Source organism: Loxodonta africana, chromosome 4 (genome assembly GCF_030014295.1).
Source record: "Loxodonta africana isolate mLoxAfr1 chromosome 4, mLoxAfr1.hap2, whole genome shotgun sequence".
Taxonomy (NCBI): Eukaryota; Metazoa; Chordata; class Mammalia; order Proboscidea; family Elephantidae; genus Loxodonta; species Loxodonta africana.
This window is the reverse complement of record NC_087345.1, coordinates 153,555,329-153,580,937: the sequence shown is the minus strand read 5'-3', so window position 1 is coordinate 153,580,937 and position 25,609 is coordinate 153,555,329. Positions and strand designations below refer to the sequence as shown.

Sequence of the window (25,609 nt, the reverse complement as noted above, 5' to 3'; positions counted from 1 at the left end):
CTCTACCTGTACTCAGACAACACAGTTGTTAATTTCTTACAGTCACCATCTCTTCCTATTTAGTTGGATATATTGATTTGTATTTTTCAGGGCATGCATACATGACCCAAGTTTGTTTTGCTGTTGCTATTTTTTGTTTGATTTGTTTTCTGGCTTTGGTGAAAGACTCAGAGCAGTTTTAAAAAATCTTGTTATAAGAATTTTTAAAGTAGAAAATGTTTTTCTAGTAGTAACTACAATAATTATATATTCTCCAGTAATCCCAGACTGCAGAAATTTTAAAATTATCAGAAAATAAATCAGCCAAAGATGATTTTGTCAATGTTTATTTTGTATCATTCTTTTTAAAATAAATAATTGATAATGCATTGATGCTTTCGATAGAAATAGCCGCTGAATTTGGATCTCAGTTTCAATAACACCTTCTTAGCCCAGTAAAGTAATTCATTGGAAACTAATAAATCAGGCAAGCAAACACTTTTTCATTTATTTATTAACACATTAAAATTGAAGCAGGATATGCTTGAGATGATAAGTTCTAGTACAGAATACTTAGGTTCAGATCTTTGCTTTGTCCTTTATTAGCCGGATAATCTTAGACAAGTTACTTAACCTCTCTAAGCCTTAGTTTCCTCATCTGTAAATTGGGGATAGTAATCTAGTGGCCAGTTCATAAGGTGAGAATTAACTTAGAAAATCCATGTAATGTGTGCTATCCAAGGGCCTGGAATATAGCACCAAAAACAAAAACAAACCCATTGCCATCGAGTTGATTCTGACTCATAGTGACCCTATGGTGTAGAATAGAATTGCCCCACAGGGTTTCCAAGGAGCAGCTGGTAGATTCAAACTGCTGACCTTTTGATTAACAGCCAAGCTCTTAATCACTACGTCACCAGGGCTCCGACATTGTAAGTACCAAGTAAATGTTAATTATCATCACTGTTTTCCAAGACATGTTGAAATAAATGAAAATGCCCTTGCCCTTCAAGAAGCACCATACGGGGGAAAATACATTAATAATAATTGCAGCATAATAGGACTAAACTCTGATACAGGCAGTCGAAAGGTACCATGGGAACACAGAAGAGGAGGAGTCTTCCTCTTTTTGGAGGGTCAAGGACAGATTCTCAGAGGTGGACATCTCTTAGAGAAGCAATTTCAGTGGAGTTATGATGGAAGACGCTAGAGAGTAGTGGTTAAAATCATATGCATTATACATTTTGGCTCAGATATCTTTAGCATAAATCAAATTCTAGTCTCAGGATTATTAATTTATTACCTGAGAAAGAAAAAGCTAAAAACATTGCTAACAGGCTTGTAATACCTTATTATGCAGGTACATGAAGAAATTTTCAAGGGACCGATTTGTATTGTCATTTCTAAAATTAAATTCTTAGTTCAACCAAAATTTTGTCTATTAAAAAACTATAAAGAATTAGCTCATCAATGTTGACTTTTTTCTCTTGTTCAGCATTTTTTAGTTTTTAGTATATAGGTTACTTATACTTTTTGAAAAAAACTTTTGGCCCAGTGTGTTTTACTTTTTAGAGAGCACCTACCTAACAGTATGAACCTTGATGTAGTACATCCAGTATGGAGTCTCTGCCCATTGACACCCATGATCCTCAGCTCCAGATCTTACCTATTTTGAGCTGCTTAATGGTAACAGCTGTACGAGCTGGACCAACTAGAGCAGGCCTGCTTTTCAATCTAATGTGTTTTTGTGGCCACCCAGCTCATTGGCCATGCTCTTGGCATAGCAGTTAGTAATTCGCAGCAGTAATTCTTGCTAAACCTACCTGGAGGAGGTTTGAGTTGTAGGAAACAATTTCCTATTTTCTCCTCATTTTCTAATTTCCTGTTTTTCTCAGGCAGAAGCAGACCACATTCCTGAGCAAAATAAAATCAGTTATGAGGGTGTTTTGTATTTTTTTTAATTCCTTTTCATAAATTAAAGTTCATTTTCCTAGAAATACATTTAATATGCTGCTAAATAAATACTAAATAAGAACAGAGCCATTATATATGTGGTATTATGAACGTAAAAACGAAATTCACACCCTTTTAAAAATTCTTATCAATCCTGTTTTATGTTTTTCAGTGCAAAATCAGTTAGCCATCTTCAACAGAATCTTGCCTCTTCATCTGTATTTTCTTCCAGATTTCGGTCTGAGCCAGTCCAAGATTGACTAGCCAGCCGCCCTAGAACTCTTTGATCTCCATCACCACATGATCTCATGCAAACAGCTTTGTACAAGTGCCTGTAAATATGATTATTTTATAACACACAGAATTTACAAATCTATGGATAATTTCTTAATTTGCAATTGAAAATCTGGGACTAATACCCAGTGTGAATATTTATGTACTTTTTACTCTTTTTTTACCTTCCATTTTACTCTTTCGGTTGTGACCACATGTAACTTTTTACACATCACGCTGTAATTTAATATTGAAGTACTTTATATAAAATAGCCTTATCAGAATGTTCCTTCTGTGATTAATTTGTATGATCTCTTTAAAATTGCCCTTTTTTTCTTGAGATTATACCGGCAAGTCACATGATAGCTCATGTGGATTTAGGGAGAAAAACCCTTTTAATTTAACTGGTTGAGGGATCTCCCACTCAAACTAGGTCTTACCCCAACTGCTTCTATCCAAAGGGAGGCCACAGCCAAACAGCAAAGAGAAACAAAATTAATGTCCACATGCCTGGGTCCAGGAAAATTTTTCAGAGTCGGTATGACCACATGCAGTTTTTGCTTCCTGTCACCAGTGTACGATGTGACTACACTGGATAAGGAAAATCAAACATTTGATATGTTGTTGTGCTGAGTGCCTGAGGTACCTAAAATGAATGAGACATACATGGAAATCCAAATTTATAGTGGGAATTCAGACTCTTAAAGTGATGAAAAACCTGCCCCATACTTTGGATATCGTCATTTTAAGATCATATTACATCAGGAATCAGTAGACTGCCTAAATTAGTGTATTAGCTGTCTGTATTTTGGCTTGAGTATCACATAGTGAATCTGTCAAAGGAATTCGGTTTTTAAAATGGTGCTCATTTGCAATAGTGGCTGTTCATATCATAGCCATCATTAATATGTAGAGAGATGTCATTTAAGCCAGACCAAGTAAACTAAAAGAAGAGATTCAGTGATACACTTCAAGAGTTTTAACCTGTTTTTAAATATATATTCATAGGTGGGGATCATTGCATTGCCGTAATTCGCAGTGGTTGTATTTGTAAAATTGAGGAAATAAAAAGGTTTCATAGTAAAATTTTGAGTTAACCTATCATCTTTTCTTCATGTCTCAGACAGTAAAGGTAGCCACTTTTTTTCCCCGTCTTTTGAGGTTTGTTGCTTTATAGCATCTTGTAGACACAGCTGTAGCACGCATTCACTACTAGTCAAGAAATCTAGGAGTCTCAGAGGTCAGATGGCTGAGTTTTAAGGACCTGTTTGAGGGTTTGATTCTTAGTCATTGATTCTTAACTACCCTATGAGTCAGAATCGACTCGATGGCAATGGGTTTTTTGGTTTTATACCACCCTGGTCCCTCGAATAGCTACTTCTGTAAGATAAACTGGAATTTTTTTTTTAATGGCCTTCAGTGATAAAGGAGCACTTAGCAAATCAGTGATCGATTCATTTAGAATAAAAGTTCCCAATTTATTTACCCATAAACTAAAAACCCATAGGATGTGCAAAATAGAATTCTGGTTAGGATTAAAACTTCATCTTGGATTAAAAAAAAAAAAACCCTGTTGTCATTGAGTTGATACTGACTCGTAACAACCCCGTAGGACAGAGTAGAACTGCCCCATACATTCCAAGGTGCTGCTGGTGGATTCAAACTGCCAAACTTTTGGTTAACAACCAGGCTTTAACCACTGTGCCACCAGGGCTATGATGGTAAAAGTCAGTCCTAATATTTCTACTTTGATTGACTCAGCAGATATCTGTTAGTGCCTGTCTTGTGTCAGGTTCTGTTCTAGGAGTTAAGTATACAGCCTTTGGCTCTCTTTAGCCTCTACAGAGCTTTTATGAGCAGCAGGATGCAAAAGTCAAAAGGAAAAAAAAAATTGGATAGTACTGCTTTTATAGTGATATTTACCAATCGTTCATAGACTAAAAGTTGAATGGCAAAGTGAAACAGAGAAATGGAATGACTTTCTGGATAATCCAGTCAGAAATTCCATTTTGGAGAGTCAAGGCCCAAGCTCCTTCCTCCACCATCTGAGTAATTTAAGCCCTGCTCTAAGTCCTCTTTACTTTGACCGTAGTATTCTAGTCATTTTGAGAAGCAATAGGACAAAAAAAAATAATTTCTGTTCTTAAGGAGAGAAACTAATTCTGAATACTCACATTTATAATATGATTTAGAATATCTAAAATAGTGCCAGGTTTGCAAAGTGAGAAGTATGAGATCTAAGAATAAGCGTTTCATAATACATCTTACTTAAGTCAGGGTTTCTCCTGATTTTTTTCTAAAAAAGTTTATTAAATGCATTTCTTCATATTAAAGTTATTTTAGAGCTATCATGTTATAATCAACAATAAACTTAATAGTTCAGATTACGACTAATGAAGTTTCATAAGAACAGCAGGAATTTATTCAGTGCCTACTATGTGCTGGGCCTTAGAGATAGAAACTCTCAGTCCCAAGCCTCAAGAAGGGCCACAATCTAATAAATACCTAAAATACAGTGTGATAAATAGAATCATACAACTAAGTCAGGCAAATAGTAGTGACAAAGAGTGCATAGCTTCCTCCTTAGGAAGAAGGGAGTGAGGAAAGGCTTTGAAAAGGAAATGAGGTGAGCTGGGTTGAAAGATGAGTTGTAAGCATCCATGGTGTTCTGATAGAGAATGCATTATTACTGTCTCAGCTTATATCATAGAATGATAGAGCCCAAGTTGAAAGGCACATTACAGGTCTTCTGATTCAGAATCCCAGTCGTGTAAGAATTCTCTTGGAAATCCCTGACAGGGAGGCAATGTGATTAGCGCATTGGTGTTCCAATGGTGCTGTGGAATGTAGCTTCAGATATTCCTCCGAAAAGTGGGGTGAAGAGTGGATGTAAACAGCTAGGGAACCTGCTCAGCATTTTTGCCTGTTTTGTGTATTAGGTTTATGTATGTTTTCACTGAAGGAAAAAATAGTTCACAGCTAAAAACCACTGGCATAGTAGAAGGAGCATGGAACCTGTGGGGTAGTCTCATATTTGTATCCTTAGGCAAATGAAATTAAATTATTTAACATATGAGAAAGTTACCTGTACACTGTAATGCACTGAGCGCATTTTAATTATTTCAAATTCACTTTTGTTATAATCTCTCAGAGCCCTAGTTCCTTCATTTTCAAAATAAGGGAGTTTCACCCAGAAGTCTCAAGTTCCCTTTAGCTCTAGAATTATATGATTCTGTGATTATCCAGCTATCTCTTGAACATTTCCAAGGTCAGAAATGCTCTTTCAGTGTACTCCTTTCCATTGTTTTTGATAAGACTTAACATTGGAATTAGAGCATCTTGTTTTCTGAATTATAATTAGTAATTGATTTTATAAATTGCAAATACTGGCACACAAAGCTGAGACTGTATCGTTTGCAGGATATGGACATTTCGATAACTAGTGATGTTTTGTATAGCACATATGCCCGAAGTCAAATGCTTCAAATGTTGCTTTTAATGAAATATTTATGTTCTTTTGGTAGCCAGAAGTGCAACTTGCTGAAGGCTTTGATGTGTTTATGCCTAAATCTCAGCTGGACTCTATATTGTCAAACTACACTCGCTCAGGAAGCCTTCTGTTTAGAAAACTGGTGTGTGCATTTTTTGATGACAAGACTTTGGCTAACTCCTTACCCAATGGGAAGAGGAAAAGAGGACTCAATGACAACCGGAAAGGACTAGACCAAAATATTGTGGGTGCAATAAAAGGTTGGTCTGCATCATTTCATTTTATGGGTTCTTTGTTAAGCTTTGCCTTCGTTCCGTAAAGATGCAGCTGAAATCATAAGTTAGCTAACTAGAGGCAAATTTACATTGTCATTGGCAAATCTTAAGTAGCATGGCTTTTGGTTGTGAGCTCTGTAACTCACCAACCCAAGTACCACTAGAATTTGATATTTCAAGGTGATGTTAATTTGTGAAAATAATAATTTAGGAGCCAGTTTGATCTGCTGCAGAACTAAAAAGAAGTTTTTTCTTAATTGACTTTTAAACGAAGGTATTTATCTTCTTAGTAATTTCTAACTAAGAACTTTACCAGAATATGATTTTTCTTAAATTTTTAATTGTAAATAAGAGTTACAGTCTGATGCTTTTTTGAAAGTAAAGTAAAACAGTTCTTTCAAAGTTCAGAAGTTGCTTTACCAGGTAACTGCTTCGAAAGACACTTTAAGTCCGAATGAACTCACTGTGAAGCCAAACCCTGTCATTTCCATACTTTCCTGGCCTTTTCTGCTCCCTCTTGTTTTGTGACATGGAGGTATGTCAGTTACATGCAAAGAAGACCATGAATCTTTCCGCCTTAACACCTCTGACTATGTAGCTGTATTCCACTGCGTTCCTAACCATGCAGGTGCACGTGTATCTTCATTTATATCCAGTTCCATATCCTAGACCTATTTTTTAACTTTAAAAAGTCCTTATTTAGGACTCTGATGAATGTAATTTTAGGAAGTAGAAGTATTTAAATGTTATTTTTTAAAAGAATGTAAACAAATTCTCAAACATAAACACTACCATGGAAATGGAATTTGGAATCAGGCCTTAATTAAAACCAGAATAACTGATAAGGATGTTCTTCACTGGCCCAGCTCTGACATTGTTTGGCTTGTGGAGTGCTACTGGATGCAGAGATCTTTCTCTCACCCCCCTCTTGCTCCCCATTATCTTGCCAAATGAGAAAATGAATTTAATCGTCTTTATAGGATACTTGGAAATCCACAATTAACTTTAAAAATAATACGATTTTTAAATGGAGTTAGCAAATACCAGACACCGTTTGTTCGTGGCCAGAAGGACATAAGCCTTCGTTAACAGAAAATTTCTCATTCTCCATTAGAAATGTTTTCACTTAAAGTGACAGTTGAGTTGTATTAAATAAGAAAAGCTACAGAAATATCACAGTCTGTGTCATTTCAGAAAAGAATGGTGCAGCCTGGAATGACGCTAAAAACAAAATTACAGAATTTGAAGAATGGTCGGTGATGTAACTGGGACTTGCAGAAGTGACGCAGGGTCCCATTTTGTTTTAATATGCCCGAGGCCTTCTCCAAACATAAAGGTCAAGGCTGATGATGCTTTTCATTGCTGAAGCTTTTAAAGACACTGAAATGCAGCCAGGAATTGAGTTTTTTTTTTTTTTTTTTTTTTTAGGACAGTGTATTGGCATTATAGAGGCATTCAGGGAACCATAAATGACCGTGTTCCATTTTAATGACTATAGAAGTTACCTTAATAATACGTGGTAATGAAATGTTTCATTACACATAGACTGATATAAGTTTATGCTACCATTTTTAATCTAGATTGTACATCATACAAGAGTTTGAAAAAATAATTACAAGCAGAAATAGAGGACATGCCTTAATTTTCTGCACTGCCTTACTCCTTAGCTAGAAGTAAACACGGCAGTGAGGTTGCTGCACCTATGCATACATAGTAAAGCAGATTATTCAAACCAAAAACTTAGTTTCCATATTCTTCTTTCTTTCATCGTTGAATTAAACCTGTCTTTAAAGTTCTATTAGAACAATAACAAAGTAACTTTAAAACAGACAGAAATTCACCCATAAGCCACCAACAACCTAGGTCAACAAATATTTTACATTCCTTGTTTATTCATAGACATACACTTTTATTTTGATAATTTTTTCCTGATTACAAAAATAATATATACTTGTAAAAAAAATCCAGATCATTAAAAAATGTATAGAAAGCCAAAAGGCCTCCATAGTCCTATTCCTCAGAGGTTACCACTATTAACAATTTGGTGTACATTCCTGCAATCTTTTTTCAAAGTATGCATATAGTATCAGGTTTATTTTTCTGATGAGAGCAATCTGTTCATATTGCCAACTAACAGGTTTATCTGATTTAGTCTGATAATTTCTTATAAGCTCCTTGAAGACAAGCTTTGTCCTAAATATTTTTTATTATTACCTGTTCTACTTCAACAAGAGCTTTGTACATAGTGGGATTTCAATAAGTATATGTTGTGTGAGTGAATGGACATGGTTTTTTATTTTATGTTTTGGCTTTGGCCTTAATTTATTGACACAATGGATCTCTAGTACTAAACATCCATTCTCATGTCTTCTCATAACTAATTTGGAACAATCTTTATTAAAAAGTTGTTATAAAATTCTATTGGTTAATAAAATGCCAATGAAAGCAGAAAATGGAAGCCAAAATTGAATAAAATTTCAATACAACTCTCTTAACTTCCTAATCCATTTTCCCTTTACCATACCATACTTTTACTGATTAAAATTTATTAACCCACATATACAATAGCACGTGATTTTTGTTAGTAGCTGTATATTGAAGGTTCTCTAGAATAACTACACCTGCTTATTCTGGCTCTTGGTGGAGATAGAGAAATGTATTTACTTAAATCTTTTGAATCTGAGTATTCTGGTAAAGTATGAAAATGGTTTCTCTCAAATGTTAGATATTTAGTCATTTCTTACTCTATCCTTTATAGGATAGCACGCTAGTACTCTGTTAATTTGAAAAGTCCTACAACTTAGGAATGTGGGAAGACTGGTCAATTTTATAAATTCTCAAAAATAAAAAGAATGGTAAGGGCCGGTTTTTGTTTCAAAGTGATTAGATTGGTTAAGACAGCAATGGGAAAAAAATATGAATATCTATGAAATGCTTATAAAAAGGAAGAAAAATGGAATGAAAAAAGACCTTAGTGTGGGAATTATTAACAAAGATTTTTGTAGTGATAATTAATATTCCCCCATGACAGTATCTTGAAAATAAAATGTAAGTCTCTTTGTAGAGAGCGTATTTTTCACATATGCTCATCTTTTTTATGGTGGCTGACACTTGGTAATTCACTAAAAATTCAGTTATAAGTATGACCCATGGTATTGATGATGAAAGAACCCTTAATAGAAACAAATCACCTGAGCACCCTGAGTTTAACTCTGGGAAGAAGCAACTTAAACTTATGGTCTTATTAAATGAAGTCATAGGGTTGAATGGTGAGGATAAAGTTTAGCATCTTGGATTTGATTCAGAATTGATTTTGTAGCCAGAGTGGAGCAGAGGTTGGTACTCGTGTGTACCTGCTGTAGACTGTAACTGGCATCTCATTCTTGATATGATATACTCATTAGGCCATACAGCTTGACTTGGTGAGAGTTATCTCAATATTGATATGTTACGTGAATCTCCGAATGCTCTTCAGAATATATAGTTGTAATAAAGCAGTTCTGGGAACCTGGGTTATGATGTTTAATTCAACTTCATAGTGATTAGTTGAGAACATTATATTACTATCAAATTGTACCAGATCGTAGAATCCTCTTACATGTGAATGAAGTGAAAAGACGGTTGACCACTCTTAGTTACTCCTGGGTGGTTTGCTGTCCACCTAGATAGGCACAGGCATCAGAACATCTCTGAGACAAAACACTGAAAAATTAACTGTGGTCCCTGCGAGATTAGAAGGCCTGACTACGTTTGACGTCACTCTTTCACAGGCTGTGCTGAAGGGAGCGGCAAGCCCTTTCATTTGATTCCAGTAGAAAGTGATTACCTGATTTATTCTGATTAACTAGACTTGTAGGGTCCATATTTGTTGTTTTATAATACTTTTATTTTCCATTTTTTTTGACAAATTAATATGGTTGGGGATGGAATTGACACCTGATTTATTATTTATTCTTTGACAGTAACTTCTTTGTGCTCCCAGAACTCCCTCTAAGGACAAGACTGAAACATCAGCTTGGATTTGATTTTTTTTAATAATAATAGCTAATATTTATTAAATGCCCTCATGTACTAGGTACTTAATATACATTATCTCGTTTAATCCTTACACCCGTACAACGTTGATGCTTTTATTTCCACATACAGGAGAGGAAACTGAGGCTGTGAGAAAGTGAGTAAGCTGTATTACTCAAAGTCAACAGCTAATAAAGGGTGGAGCCAGGATTTAACCCCAGGCCTCGCTGATTCTTGGTGATATACGTGATACATGAGCCCAGCTTCTAATGTAAAGGTTGGCCGTTGGAGTCCAACCAGAGGCGCCTTGGAAGAAAGGCCATGTGATTTACTTTGGAAAAACCAGCCATTGATAATCCTGTGGAGCACAGTTCTACTCTGACACAGACGGGGTTGCTATGAGTTGAAGTCGACTTGATGGCCACTGATTTGGCTTTCTGACTACAAAGCCATTTCCCACACGCTTCATTCTTTTTATAAGGAATATTTGAAAAGAGAGAAAGGTGTCCAATGTTTAAATTGCTATCATAAAATTTAGCATTTTGAATTGAAAATCTACTACAAACTTACTTAAAATGACCGTTGATTATTGTTTATGCAAAGCATATTCAAAGTTGGAAACCCTGGTTAACAGTGGTTAAGAGCTATGGCTGCTAACCAAAAAGGTCAGCAGTTTGAATCTACCAGGTGCTCCTTCGAAACCATGTGAGGCAGTTCTACTCTGTCCTGTAGGGTCGCTATAAGTTGGAATCGACTCGATGGCAACGGGTTTGGTTTTTGGTTTGGTATTCAAAGTTTAGCCAAAAAAAAAAAAAATTTTTTTTTTTTTTTTTTTTATTCAAAGTTAATTTCTGGCTAAAGTGTAGCTCCACCTTGATTGATTTACGAATTTCAAGGGCCAGTCTTTCCTTGAAGATATAATTGGTCCCATCATGCTGGGGAGGAAAACAGAAGTTTGATCTCTTCTCTAGGAAAAGAGACTTCTGAGATTCTTGCAGGGCACAGGACCACAAAGAAAAACTTTGGAAGTAGCACTGTATATGTAGTCTTTCAAAATTGTATGTAAATTAAATTCTAGTTTAAATATTTGGCAATTGGAACCAATTGATGAATCCTTTAATTCAAGAATCCTATTGGAAGATAAATATAATTTGTTAAATTTTGTGTTCATATTTACTAGCTCTCATATCAAGTCTGCTTAAAATGATGTAACTAAATGATATAATATATAATAACTATATAATTTTTTTTTATATAATTACACCAGAAGCAGAGCTTGTCTGTTAGCTCTGTTTGTAACTATTACTTTGTTGTTGCTGCTTGTATTTTCTCACTTTTTATGGAGGTTCAGTGGCAAATAGGTTATGTTGAATCTCAGCTATTCTGTATATGTAGCCCTGTATGTTTAACTCCTTCCACGTTGTTGGGGTTAGGTGCCATCGAGTCAGTTCCGACTCATAGCGACCCTGTGTACAACAGAACGCCTTCCATAATGGTTCTCAGATTTTAGTGTGCATCAGAGTTACCTGGGGTGCTAGGTGCTAGTTCAGAATTCAGATTTCTGAGTCCCATGCTCAAGAGATTAACTCAGTAGGTGTAAGGTAGTCCCAGAAATTGGGAATTTGAACCAGCAACCACAGGTGATTCTAATGCAAGTTGTCTTCAGACCATTCTTAGAGGAGCACCTGATTCTAACCAGGCATGATGTACAGCAGCAGCATGTGTCAGCCCTACTTGATACTTCGTCTCCTTCTAGTTAATCCTCATGAACTCCTAGTTTTTTGAAGGCTGCCCTACTTCTCCCCTGGAACAACTGAGAAGATAGCATTGTGTCAATGCCCCTCATTCTTTCAACCCTTGGGATTTAAAATTATTTTTTTGTGTTGTGTTTCACAAGAGTCTTGGTTTCAGACATACCTGCAATGCCTTACCAGAACTTGATTAAATAATGGCCTAGTCCAAGGTGGAAGAAAGGTACTTTCAGATGTAAGCACAACTCTTACGTATGGATCACTAAACAAATACCGTATAGTTTTTCATATGGCCTTGTCATTATAGTCTTGAAGAAAATGTAGTCTTCATTCCTGGCAAGTTCTTGGCCAGAGACTCCTTGAGTGCCTATTTGAAGCGCTCGTTCAGTCAAGTTCTTCACCAAACAATCTGACACAGAGGATATGATCTTTACTGTGTATCAGATACTGGAAAAGTCATGAGAACATGAAAATCTTTGCAGATTTAAAACTTATAAATCATCAGTGGGCCTGAAGTTTTTGGTAATAACACAAACATTTATTGCCCGCCTGCTGTGAGCCAGGAAGTGGTGATGTAAAGAGGAGTGAGGCATGGCCCCTGACCTTAAGGAATGTGCAAACTACCGGGGCTACAGACATATAAAAAATAAACCATAATGTTGAACCGTACTCCAGAATGGAATAAAATACATGTCAAATTCCTATTACCAAATGGGAGGAGGAAGCACAGAGGATGTAGTGCTAAGTCTCACTATGGGAAGGTCTCAGGAAACGGGACATCTGAACTGGACCTTGGAGGTTGAGAAGCATTTCAAAGGCAGTGGGAATGGAAAAGTCTAACCAGTGAATAAGTTTAATGAAGTTTAAATTAAATAGAACATTGGGTGAAAGCCTTTTGCTTTCAGAACTATTTAAAGCCTATTCTAATTGATGGACCTTGAATCTGTTTACCTTAAAGTGTTTAACTTCCTGAATATTGTTGTTGTTAGTTGCCATGGAGTTGATTCTGACTCATGGCAACCCCAAGTGTGCAGAGTAGAATGGCTTCATAGGGTTTTCAAGGGTGTGATTTTTACAATGAGTCTGTCTATCCCCAGTTAGTCACTAGTCTTCCATATACTCAAAAAAGGAGTCTTATATTTCTCAAAACTGTAGATCCATTTGTTTGCTATATAAGGAGCAAATGGAAATGTAGAAAAGTTAGTTCAGAAGAAGATTGCGGCTTTTATCGATCTTTCTTAAGACTTTCACATAATGGTCAGGAACCAGTTGTGGGTTACCTTGAAAGAATTCAACCCTAACTCCCAGTTAATGAATTCTTACAAAACCTGCATTTTAACACCAGTGGTAGAGTTGAGTAAAATAGCCTCCTGTCAAAAGGGATAAGTTTCTGTAGCATGAACAGGGCCATATAGTATTATTGTGCATTGCACAACATTCTGGGGCACCATTCCTATTATTGGCATTGCAGATTTGTGTATTTATTATGACAGTTTTCTGGCAGATGCAAGTAAACTGTCTTGAGGAAGGGGCACCTTTCTAATTTGCACAGTGGCTCCATATTAGCTAGCCATGTCCCTGAAAATAGAATGGCAATGTTTTCGCCATACTTCACCTCCTTTTTATTTAACTTCCTGAATTTTGGGGCTGATCTAAGATACCTACCAGCATCATAGGTAATGCTGCATCTCATCTGTTTTCCTTCCCCTTGTAGGGAAAGCAGAATTGCATAAGTCTAGAATTGAACAAATTACATTCTTTGTAGCTTTCTCATGGACCTTCAGTTAGTGCCAGGAATGAGACAAATGTTTCCGTTTAATTCTGTAAACAGCCCCTCAAAAGATAAAATACTTAGAACTAAATCTAACCAGAGACGTAAAAGACCTATATAAAGAAAACTATAAGACACTACTGTAAGAAACCAAAAGTGAACTACATCAGTGGAAAAAGATACGTTGCTCATGGATGGGAAGACTCAATATTGTAAAAATGCCTATTCTACCCAAAGTGATCTATAAATACAATGCAATCCTGATCCAAATACCAGTGTAATGGTATTGATTTGGTGATTTCCTCTTCAAAGTTCTTTTTGTTGGTGTAGAGGAATCCAACTGATTTTTATATGTTTATTTTATATCCTAGTACTCTGCAAAACGCTTTTATTAGTTTCAGTAATTTTCTTGAGGGTTCTTTAGGTTTTTATGTGTATAAGATCATACCATCTGTGAAAAAAGACACTTCTTCATATAGAAGGGAAAGCGGCACCGGATAAGTAAAGCATTACTGAAAAAGAAGAACAAAGTGGGAGGCCTCACACTACGTGATTTTAGAACCTTTTATACTACCGTAGTAGTCAGAACAACCTGGTACTGGTACAACAACAGATACATAGACCAACGGAACAGAATTGAGACTACATCAGCCTGAGACCAGAAGAACTAGACAGTGCCCGGCTACAACTGATGATTACCCAGACAGGGAACACAATGGAGAATCCCTGAAGGAGCAGGAGAACAGCGGGATACAGACCTCAAATTCTTGTACAAAGACCAAACTTAATGGTCTGTTGGCTTCGGGAATGGTTCCAATCTTGGGCTAACAAAGGGCGCGGGGACTGTGACCATCAGGGTCCCTCAAGCCTCAGACCATTAAGCCTGGTCTTTTTACGGGAATTTGAGATCTGCATCCCACTGTTTTCCCGCTCCATCAGGGATTCTCTGTTGTGTTCCCTGTCACAGCAGTGATAAGTGGTAGCCAGGCACCATCTAGTTCTTCCGGCCTCAGACTGATGGAGTCTCTGGTTTATGTGGCCTTTTTTGTCTCTTGGGCTCAACTTTACCACATGTCTTTGGTGTTCTTCATTCTTCTTTGCTCTAAGTAGGTTGAGACTAATTGATACATCTTAGATGGCCGCTTGCTAGCATTTAAGACCCTAGACGCCGCTCAGCAAAGTAGAACGCAGTACGGGTTCTTAATACATTTTCTTAGGCCAGTTGACCTAGATGTCCCCTGAAACCATGGTCCCCAGACCCATGTCCCTGCTACTCTGGCCTTTGAAGCATTTGGTTGTATTCAGGAAACGTCTTTGCTTTTGGTTTAGTCCAGTTGTGCTGACTTCCTCTCTGTTGTATGTTGCCCTTCCCTTCACCTAAAATAATTCTTGCTTTTTTTTACTATCTAGTTGGTGAATACCCCCACCCTCCCTCCCCACCCTCGTAACCATCAAAGAATATTTTCTTCTGAGTTTAAACTGTTTCTTAACTTCTTAAAATAGTGGTCTCGTACAGTATTAGTCCTTTTTCAACTGTCAGATTTCACTCAGCATAATGCCTTCCAGGTTCCTCCGTGTTATGAGATGTTTCACAGATTTCTCATTGTTCTTGATCATTGCGTAGTATTCCATTGTATGAATATACCATGATTTATTTATCCACTCGTCCATCGGTGGGCACCTTGGTTGCTTCCATCTTTTTGCCTGTATATACAGTGCTGCAGCAAACATGGGTGTACATGTACCTGTTTGTGTAAAGGCTCTTATTTCTCTGTGATATATTCCAAGGAGTGGGATTGCTGGATCATATGGTAGTTCTATTTCTAGCTTTTTAAGGAAGTGCCAAATCGATTTTCAAAGTGGTTATACCATTTTACATTCCCACCAGCAGTGTATAAGTGTTCCAGTCTTTCCACAGCCTCTCCAGCATTTATTTGTATTTTTTGGATTAATGCCAGCTTTGTTGGAGTGAGATGGAATCTCACTGTAGTTTTGATTTGCATTTCTGTAATGGCTAATGATTGTGAATATTTCCGCATGTATCTGTTAACCACCTGAATGTCTTCTTTAGTGAAATGCTTGTTCATATCTTTTGCCTATTTTTTAATTGGGTTATTTGTCTGTTTGTAGTTGAGTTTTTACAGTATCATGTAAATTTTAAAGATCAGCCACCGATCGGAAATGTCATAGCTAAAAACTTTTTCCCAGTTTGTAGGTAATCTTTTTACTTTTTTGGTGAAATCTTTGGATGAGCATAGGTGTTTGATTTTTAGGAGCTTCCAGTTATCTAGTTTCTCTTATGGTGTTTGTACATTGTTAGTAATGTTTTGTATCTGTTTACGCCATGTATTAGGGCTCCTAGTGTTGTCCCTATTTTTTCTTCCATGATCTTTATCGTTTTAGATTTTTGGTCTTTGATCCATTTTGAGTTAGTTTTTCTGTATGGGGTGAGGTATGGGTCTTGTTTCATTGATTTGCAGGCAGATGTCCAGTTATGCCAGCACCATTTGTTAAAAAGACTGTGTTTTCCCCATTTAACAGACTTGAGGCCTTTGTAAAATATCAGCTGCTCATCTGCGGATGGATTTATGTCTGGATTCTCAATTCTGTTCCATTGGTCTGTGTATCTGTCATTGTACCAATACCAGGTTGTTTTGGCTACTGTGGCGGTTTAAAAGGTTCTAAAATCAGGTAGTGTGAGGCCTCCCACTTTGTTCTTCTTTTCCAGTAATGCTTTACTTATCCGGTGGCTCTTTCCCGTCTATATGAAGTTAGTGATTTGTTTCTCCGTCTCGTTAAAAAATGTCACTGGTATTTGGATCAGGGTTCCATTGGATTTATAGATCACTTTGGGTAGAACAGACATTTTTACAATATTGAGTCTTCCCATCCATGAGCAAAGTATGTTTTTCCACTGATGTAGTTCACTTTTGGTTTCTTACAGTAGTGTCTTATAATTTTCTTTCTATAGGTCTTTTATGTCCCTGGTTAGATTTATTCCTAAGTATTTTATCTTTTGGGGGGCTGTTGTAAATGGTATTGATTTGGTGATTTCCTCTTCGAAGTTGTTTTTGTTGGTGTAGAGGAATCCAACTGATTTTTGTATGTTTATCTTATATCCTAGTACTCTGTAAAACTCTTTTATTAGTTTCAGTAATTTTCTTGAGGATTCTTTATGTTTTTATGTGTATGAGATCATACCATCTGCAAAAAAAGACACTTTTACTTCTTTGCCAATTTGGATGCCCTTTATTTCTTTATCTAGCCTAATAGCTCTGACTGGGGCCTCCAGCACAATGTTGAATAAGAGTGGTAATAAAGGGCACCCTTGCCTGATTCCCGTTCTCAAGGAGAATGTTTTCAGTCTCTGTCCACTTAGGATGATGTTGGCTTTTGGCTTTGTATAAATGCCCTTTATTATGTTGAAGCGTTTTCCTTCTATTCCTATTTTGCTGAGAGTTTTTCTCAAGAATGTTGTTGAACTTTGTCAGATGCCTTTTTTGCATCAGTTTATAAGATCATGTGGTTCTTATCTTTTGTTTTATTTATGTGGTGGATTACATTGATTGTTTTTCTAGTGTTGAACCGTCCTTGCATACCTGGTATGAATCCCACTTGGTTGTGGTGAATTATTTTTTTGATATGTTGTTGAATTCTTTTGGCTAGGATTTTGTTGAGGATTTTTGTGTGTAAGTTCATAAGGGATATTGGTATGTAGTCTTTTTTTGTGGTGTTTTTTTACCTGGTTTTAGTATCAGGGTTATGCTGGCTTCATAGAATGAGTTTGGGAGTATTCTATCCTTTTCTGTGCTCTGAAATACCTTTAGTAGTAGTGGTGTTAACTCTTCTCTGAAAGTTTGGTAGAATTCTCCAGTGAAGCCATCAGGACCAGGGCTTTTTTTTGTTGGGAGTTTTTTAATTACTTTTTCAATCTCTTCTTTTGTTATGGGTTTGTGTTAGGTAGGTAGGTGGTATGTTTCTAGAAATTTGTCTATTTCCTCTAGGTTTTCACATTTGTTAGAGTACAGTTTTTCATAGTATTCTGTTATATTCTTTTAATTTCAGTTGGGTCTGTTGTGATACCAGCCATCTCATTTTTTATCCAGGTTATTTGCTTCGTCTCCTGTTTTTCTTTTGTCAGTCTGGCCAGTGGTTTATTGATTTTGTTAATCTTTTCAAAGAACCAGGTCTTGGTCTTGTTAACTCTTTCAGTTGTTTTTCTGTTCTTCATTTCATTTAATTCTGCTCTAATTTTTATTATTTGCTTTTTTTTTGGTACCTGAGGGTTTCTTTTGTTGCTCTCTTTCTGTTTGTTCAAGTTGGAGGGATAATTCTTTGATTTTGGTTCTTTCTTCTTTTTGGATGACACACCATTTTGAATCAGCCTAGCCAGGTACAACATTTGGGGGTAGATTCTATTCAAAAATGTGAATAGAAGCCAGGAGCAAATGAGATAGCAGACAAAGGGGACTGAGACACATAAGGCATTCCATTCCAGTTTAATCACTGGAGTTGGGGCCTATCCTGGCCTCTTAAAAGAGTCAGGTGTGGCCCTTCTTACTCACACAGCAGATTACCTTAAAGATGACATTGAGTTTCTAACAATAACATGCCCTTGCAACCACATTTTTTAACAAAGGCATCAGCATTCTTCTCCTCTTCAAGTTTGAAAACTCAGAACCATTTTCCGTGACTTTTTTTTCTTTGCTTCTCATCCCACTTAATTACCCAGCCTTATCAGTTCTTTTGGTCATTCGTTGTAGATCATACGGTATACACTAACAGCCAAGTAACACTTTTGAAACAAAACTAGATGCCATCATTTTCCTACTTAGCTCTCCTTTGCCTGTTAAATCAAGTCCAAATTCTGGCCTCCTCCAAACTCTCCATAATTTGGCTTGTCTCTCTTTGCGACGGTATTTTCCAGTGCTTCCTAGCAGGTGAACCAGCCCTGTGTTGACCCTGTTGCTCAATCTCATGTTCGTTTTGGACCTGGATTATGCTGCTTTCCCCAGAGCTGCAATGCTCTTCTTTCTTTTCTTGTTCTGGACAAATCCAGTTCATTCTTCATGCTCCAACTAAAGTGCCATCATCTCTACCATGAGATTTTCTCCAGGAAATCAATCTCTGAGTTTGTATAGCATTTGTTACCTTTAGCAATAAATCTTAACCCCTTACATTGCTACTAATGGTTTATGTGGAGCATGACCATATAACTTATTGCCCAAACTGGGACACTTCTGAAAGTCAAAGTGTGTAATTTCACCAGGGAAACAGGCATTTTAACCTTGAACTGTCCTAGGCAAATACAGATATATGGTCATCCTATTTATGTTTGAGCGTCTTGTCTTCCGGCAAGACCGTAAGCTCCTATGAAGGCAGAGATCATGTTTTGTATTTGCTTTGTGTATTCCTTAATATGCGAAACAGTGCCACTCAATTAATCGTCAATTTATGTTCCATGTAAAAATTGTTTTTTTAAAAAAATCAAAACACAACTCCACTATATTAAATATGTATAGAACATGAATAACAGGATAACTGTACAGTTTCTCCACAACAAGTTAGAAAAGGGCAGCTGCAATTTGAAAAGGCAGAATAAAAGTTTGAAGATTAGAAAAAAGCAGCAGCAGACAGACCAGATTGTGTGCATCCATCAAGGATGGTATAAATCTTGCCAGTATCTTCAAGGTGATCCCAAATATAAAACCAAAGTTGTATTCAGTGGGTCTCTGAAAGCATAGATTATAGTTAAATACCAAAGAACAACATCCACAGTATACAATATGAAGTGTATAATTTATCATGCTTTCATTTGTACCGGAGAGTAGGCATCTTCAAAAGCTAACCCATTGCCATTGAGTCTATTCCGAGTCATAGTGACCCTATAGGACAGAGTAGAACTGCCCCATAGGGTTTTCTAGGCTGTAATGTTTTTTGTGTGTGTGTGTGCTTTAAGTGAATGTTTACAAATCAGTCTCTCATGCAAAAACTTATATATACCTTGCTATGTACCCTAGCTGCTCTCCCCCTCATGAGACAGCACACATCTCCTTTCCACCCTGTATTCCCTGTGTCCATTCAGCCAGCTTCTGTCCCTCTCTGCCTTCTCGTCTCGCCTCCAGACAGGAGCTGCCCACATAGTCTCATGTGTCTACTTGAGCCAAGAAGCTCATTCCTCACCAGTATCATTTTCTGTCTTATAGTCCAGGCCAGTCGTTGTGTGAAGAGTTGGCTTGGGAATAGTTTCAGTCTTGGGCCAAGAGAAGGGCTGCGGACCATGACCTCCGGGGTCCCTCTAGTCTCAGTCAGACCATTAAGTCTGGTCTGCATATGAGAATTCGAGGCCTACATCCCACTGTTCTTCTGCTCCATCAGGGATCCTATGCTGTAATCTTTATAGAATCAGACTGCCATATCTTTCTTCCACAGAGCAGCTGCTGGGTTTGGACCACCGAACTTTTGATTAGCAGCCAAGGGCTTAACCACTGTACTACCACGGGTCCTTTTGAAAAGCTAAAGTGTAATAATTTTATCATAGGATTTTATTTCAAATAAATCTGATAATAGAATCCGTAATCAGGGTGAATGTCCCATTTCCTATTTTTACTATCTCAAGGATTCTTGATACATCAGTATACCTGCCCATCCATGTGTTTTTTTAGTATTCATCCGCATAGCAATGTGTGCCTCAAAAAGAGAGTATCAAATAAAAGTTTGAGAACTTTTTTATTGCCAGCTTCAAAATGTGAACCCAAAATTTTCCTAAAGCTGATCTCAGTTGGAAGTTGCTACCATTTAAAAAAAAGAGCTAGAAATAAAATCCTACCTTCAGTGCATCACCCTTGTCCTGTTGTCCCAACATCTTCATCCTGATGTACAACAGCCACGGTAAAAGGTGGTGGGGATGAAGGGAAGGTCCTCATCCTCTTCTGCTCCTCATGGATGAGACCCGCCATCACTCCCGTGGCTTATCCAGCTCATTGCTGTTTGTTCTTCCAACCTTGATCATCTCAGAATTTAGGTGGTTGTGAGAGGTAGGGTGGTACCTGAGCTTCCTGAATGTGTCCTAACTTACTCTGGTAACTGTAGGTATTACTTCCAGACTTGCTGGCTGTGGAATGAAGTCAATACCTCATGAACTGGCTTCCATAGTTCATATACTGAGAAACCATAGCTTAAAAAACAGAAAAACTCATGACATTTTCCTCATTTGTTTATATAAAGAACATAAGCATAATAGCATGCTGTGAAGCTCCTCTTTGCCCAAGAACTCTGTGAAGCAGAGTTCTTGGGCACATGTGATTTTACGCCACTTGATCAAATATTTGAGCTGATGATTCTCAGTCTTTTAAATTTTGTTTGCTTGAGTCTTGGCTTTCTGATATATAAATGAGTTATAAATCTATAATTTTGCAATAGCCCCCCTAAAAATGGAGTGAATAGCAAAACATCATTACATCAAAGCTTCTTACTACACAGATTTTAATATTTAGCAAATAAAATTTATTCCCTCAAAATATACCAAACATGTTATACAAAGGTGAATTGTAGCACAGCTATTAAAAGGAAAGTATTAATCCTTCCAAACAGCTGTATTATAAATAATTTCTTGTGGGATTTCTTAAATGAAGTATATTAAAATTTGTTTAAGAAACCACTGTAGGCATTTTGGGCACTTTCTTTTGATGGAGATGCTGTTTTAGCAAAAACTGAATAAAGGAACACAAGAGATTATTGTTCTTTTCCTCCAAGCTACTGTGGCCTCAAATCTTTGAAAGTCACTGTGATTAAACAAGATTGTTCAAATCTCAAAGTTCCTCTAGTTTGGAGATAATGAAAGGAGCATTGTGGGATGTAGAATTACTCCTGACTCTGTCATTTAGGTTCTTGAGACATTTTTTTCCTCTAGAAGAAGGTGTGGCTTGGCTAATTTTTAAAGTCCCTTCCAGCTCAGAAATTCCATGGTTCAGTAATTTTAGTCCAGATTCTCAGAAGTAAACCTATAGAATTAAATAAATACAGCTGGAACTCAATTTTACAGATATTTAGGGCCCTTTTCATTACAAAAACCAACCGAAAATAAGCAGCCTCGTAATAAGATCAGCACAGTTGTTGTTAAGTGCTATTAGGTGAGTCGATTGCAATTTATTAGTGACCGTGTAGAACATAGGGTTTCCAAGGCTGTAATCTTTATGGAAGCAGACTGCCATATCTTTCCTCTGCACAGTGACTGGTAAGTTCAAACTGCCAACCTTTCGGTTAGCAGCCAATCGCTTAACTACTCCACCACCAGATCTCCTTTAAGATCAGCACTAAACCTAAACCAAACCCGCTGCAGTCAAGTCGATGCCAATTCATAGCAACCCTATAGGACAGAGTATAACTGTCTCATAGGATTTCAAGGAGCGGCTGGTGAATTTGAACTGCTGACCTTTGGGTTAGTAGCTGATCTCCTAACCACTGCTCCACCAGGGCTAGGGTCAGCACTAGGGACTAAAAATGAAATTGTCATTATGGTCAGCTTTTACTAGTACTTGACTGCTGTGTCTGTACCAGATGACTGCCATGCAGTCTCCTGAAGCAGTCACAGGTAAATAATTCCATAGATTATTCTAACTTCATCATTATTGTTTACATTACTGTATCTCCTTAACTTTATTTTTTAAAACTTTACTTCTAGGTAGATAGTTGATAACCCAAAAAACCAAACCTGTTGCCGTCAAGTCTATTCTGACTCGTAGCGACCCTATAGGACGGAGTAGAACTGCCCCATAGGGTTTCCAGGGGCAGCTGATAGATTCAAACTGCCAACTGTTTTGGTTAGCAGCTGAGCTCTTAACCATTGGGCTGTCATTTTCTTATTGACTTATATGAGCTCATTTGTTAGTTACGTGTGCTGCACATATCATCTTATTTTCCAGCTTGGGAAAACTTTGTGTTTGATGTCTTTTTGTCATACCAAAATTTAGATTTGACAGTCGTATTTCTTTTCTTTATAGTTTGGGTGTTTTTGTGCCCATTTCAGGAAATCTTCCATACCCTGATGATATTAATGGTATTTTCCTATTTTTTTCCAACAGAGTTTTAAAGTTTTATATTTTATACTCAGGTCTTTGATCATCTATAATTTACTTTTGCCTAAAACATGAGGGAGGGATTTAATTTAATTGTTCTTCTGTATGGACAGTAAATCATTTTAATACCATTCTGTTTTTTTTTTTTTAACTGATGTGTAATTCTGCCTCTGTCATATACGAAACTTCCACTGCACATGTTTAACCCAAAAATGTTTACACTTGGTCTTTTACCTACCTCTGAGCCAGGACCATACAGTTTTTATTACTTTGAGATTATAATAATTCTTAACATCTTGTAGGTTATGTCCTCCTTTTTTCCCTCTCTCCTACCCGTCCCCCCACCCAATTCTTTTCTTCTGTGTTTAGTTTCTTTCTCCCTTAAGTACAACCTTTAGTAATTCTTTGAATAATGGTCTGTGTGGTATATTCTTTCAGCCTTTGTTGTTCTGAAAATTTTTTTAATTTCACCCTCACTATTGAATGAGGGGAAACCCTGGTGGGGTAGCGGTTAAGTGCTACGGCTGCTAAGCAAAGGGTCAGCAGTTCGAATCCGCCAGGCACTCCTTGGAAACTCTATGGGGCAGTTCTACTCTGTCCTGTGAGTCGGAATCGACTCGACGGCACTGGATTTGGTTTTGGTTTGGTGTTGAATGAGGTGAAGTTTAGTTGGATAATTGATTCTAGGTTGAGGATTGTTTTTAGAGCAATTTGAAGAATCTATGCTGTTTTGTAGATTCTGTTGTTCCTGTGAGTCTGTTCTTTTGTAGATAATCTGTCCTTTTGCTCTGGTTGCCTTTAAGATCTTCTGTTTGCCTTTAATGTTCTTCAATTTCATTATTATAAAGTTGAGATGTATTTTTACTTTTAATCTATTTGGTTATGCTACTTGACACGGAAGGTTCATGACTTTCATCAATTTCAGGCATTTTTCTTATACCATGTCTTCAAATTTTGCCTTTCCTTCATTCTTAAAATTCTGTCCCTCTGAAGCATCTGTTAATGCTTATTGGACCTTTTTATTCTCTCATATCTCTTAATTTACCGTATTTACCATCTCTTCATCTCTGTGCTGTATTCTGGGTAATTCTTCAAACCTGTGTCCCTGTTCTATTCAGTGATATTAATTTATTGATTCACCTGCCCTTTGAAATTTTAAATTTAAGTTACTCTATTTTTTATTTCTGTAAGTTCTATTTGGTTCCTTTTGAAATTGTCCTTATTTTCTTGAGGATTTAAGTTCTTCAATATCTTTAATCATTTTAAGCATACATACTTTGTCATTTTATTGCCTTAAGTTAGTGAGAGTCTTATCCTGCTTTTCTTGGGTCTGTTGACTCTTGTTATGGTCAGCTGTATCTTCATGTGCTTCGTTATTTTAAATATGAACTCCTCTGTAGTGGACCTATTTTTTTGTTTTGTTTTGTTTTTCTGTGAAAATCTGTGGTGCCCCAGGTTGTAGGAGCATCCCTTCAGAGCAGTTTTGCATTTGCTTTTATCTAGAGCCTAGGAGCATCAACAGCAACGTTTATGTTCATTTATGCTTTTATGCAGGCGTAAGGGGGTGGTGGTAGCCTCAGACCTCATCTTACTTCAGGGAGAATGAGAATTAGCATAGCATCAACCCAAAGCTGATTCCTGTGAGGTTGAGGTCAGGCATACCTGCACTCTCCAACCTTTTTACTAATTCTCAAGCTAGCCGTCCTTCCCAAAGCACTCTCTACCTCTCTGCTGGTTTTGATAATTTGTTGCAGTGGCCACACAGAACTCACAGATGATACATTTTTGTGGTTTATTAGGGAAGTAACGTGGAATCACGATTAACTTGGAAATAATAGGAACAGGATCAGTGTCAGGCAGCACATGGGCAAGGCTTAGAAGGCTCCCCCAAAATGAAGAGCACATCCCTCCATTCTTTAGTGTAGGACAGCGCTGTCTCTCCCTCTCTGTCTCACTTTCTCTTTCACTCCTTCTCAGTCAGCTGTGCAGGCCTTCTGTAGGCCCCCTCAGAACAGGCTCCTCTCACTTCCCTCAGGACAGGCCTCCTTTTAGCCCCCTCTCAGGCTTGGCTTCTGCCCCTGCTTGGACCTGGCCTCCACCCTGCTTAGGCAAGCGTTACAGCTTTTTAGCTCCACCAACAAGTGCCTGGAGGTACCCCACTCTGCCAGCAAGCCTCCTCCCCGAAGGCCCTCAGCTCTCTCGCTCTGGGTTGGCAGGCCCCTGTAGCCACCTTGCTCCATGGGCCAAGAAGCCCATCATACCATCTCATGGCAGTCTCCTGGTTCTGCTGGCACTGCTCTAGTATTACAGCTCTTTGTGTCTCATGGGTCTAGGAGGTTCTCAGTGCAGGGTCCAAAGTACGCCATCCGCTCCAGGCCCCTCTTCTTGATGGTACTGAGGTCCCCCTTATTCTGTGGGATGGGTGCTTATATAGACAAATAGCTCAATCATATTGGATGGATTTTATGCATTTATATAATTTGTATTTGTATAATAACTAACCAGTCCCCTCTCTGGACTAAACTGACCAGTCCCCTCTCAAGTGGCTCCATCTATTTGCACAATAACTGACGTTTTCCGCTGGCAGGGACTGGCTTCTTCCCTGGGCAAAAGTAGCAAGCTTCTCCAGAGGACTATGGCAACTGTGACAAGGGCAACTGTAACCACTTCCTCAGAGCCCTGGGAAAAAAATCCCCCAAGCTATTTTCTCTTTCTCTTTTTTTCACAGAACCAATTGTCATGGATTGAATTATGTCCCCCCCAAAATGTGTATATGAGTTCGCCTGGGCCATGATTCCCAGTATTGTGTGATTTTCCTATGTGTTGTAAATCCTACCTCTATGATGTTAATGAGGCAGGATAGGCAGCAGTTGTGTTAGTGAGGCAGGACCCAGTCTAGGAGATTGGATTGTGTCTTGAGTTAATCTCTTGAGATATAAAAGACAGAAGTGAGCAGAAAGACTGGGGACCTCATACCACCAAGAACGCAGTGTTGGGAGCAGAGTGTGTCCTTTGGACTTGGGGTT

General features: G+C 37.6%; 1 protein-coding gene across 2 annotated transcripts in view; it reads left to right on the top strand.

The window, feature by feature from the left end:
- Positions 1-25,609, top strand: part of BEND7 (BEN domain containing 7) — a 126,140-nt gene that overhangs the window by 38,342 nt on the left and 62,189 nt on the right. For both annotated transcript variants that reach the window (XM_064284869.1, XM_064284870.1), the window contains one exon: positions 5,730-5,955. In XM_064284869.1, coding sequence (XP_064140939.1) covers positions 5,730-5,955 — 226 coding nt within the window. The remainder of the gene's footprint in view (positions 1-5,729; positions 5,956-25,609) is intronic.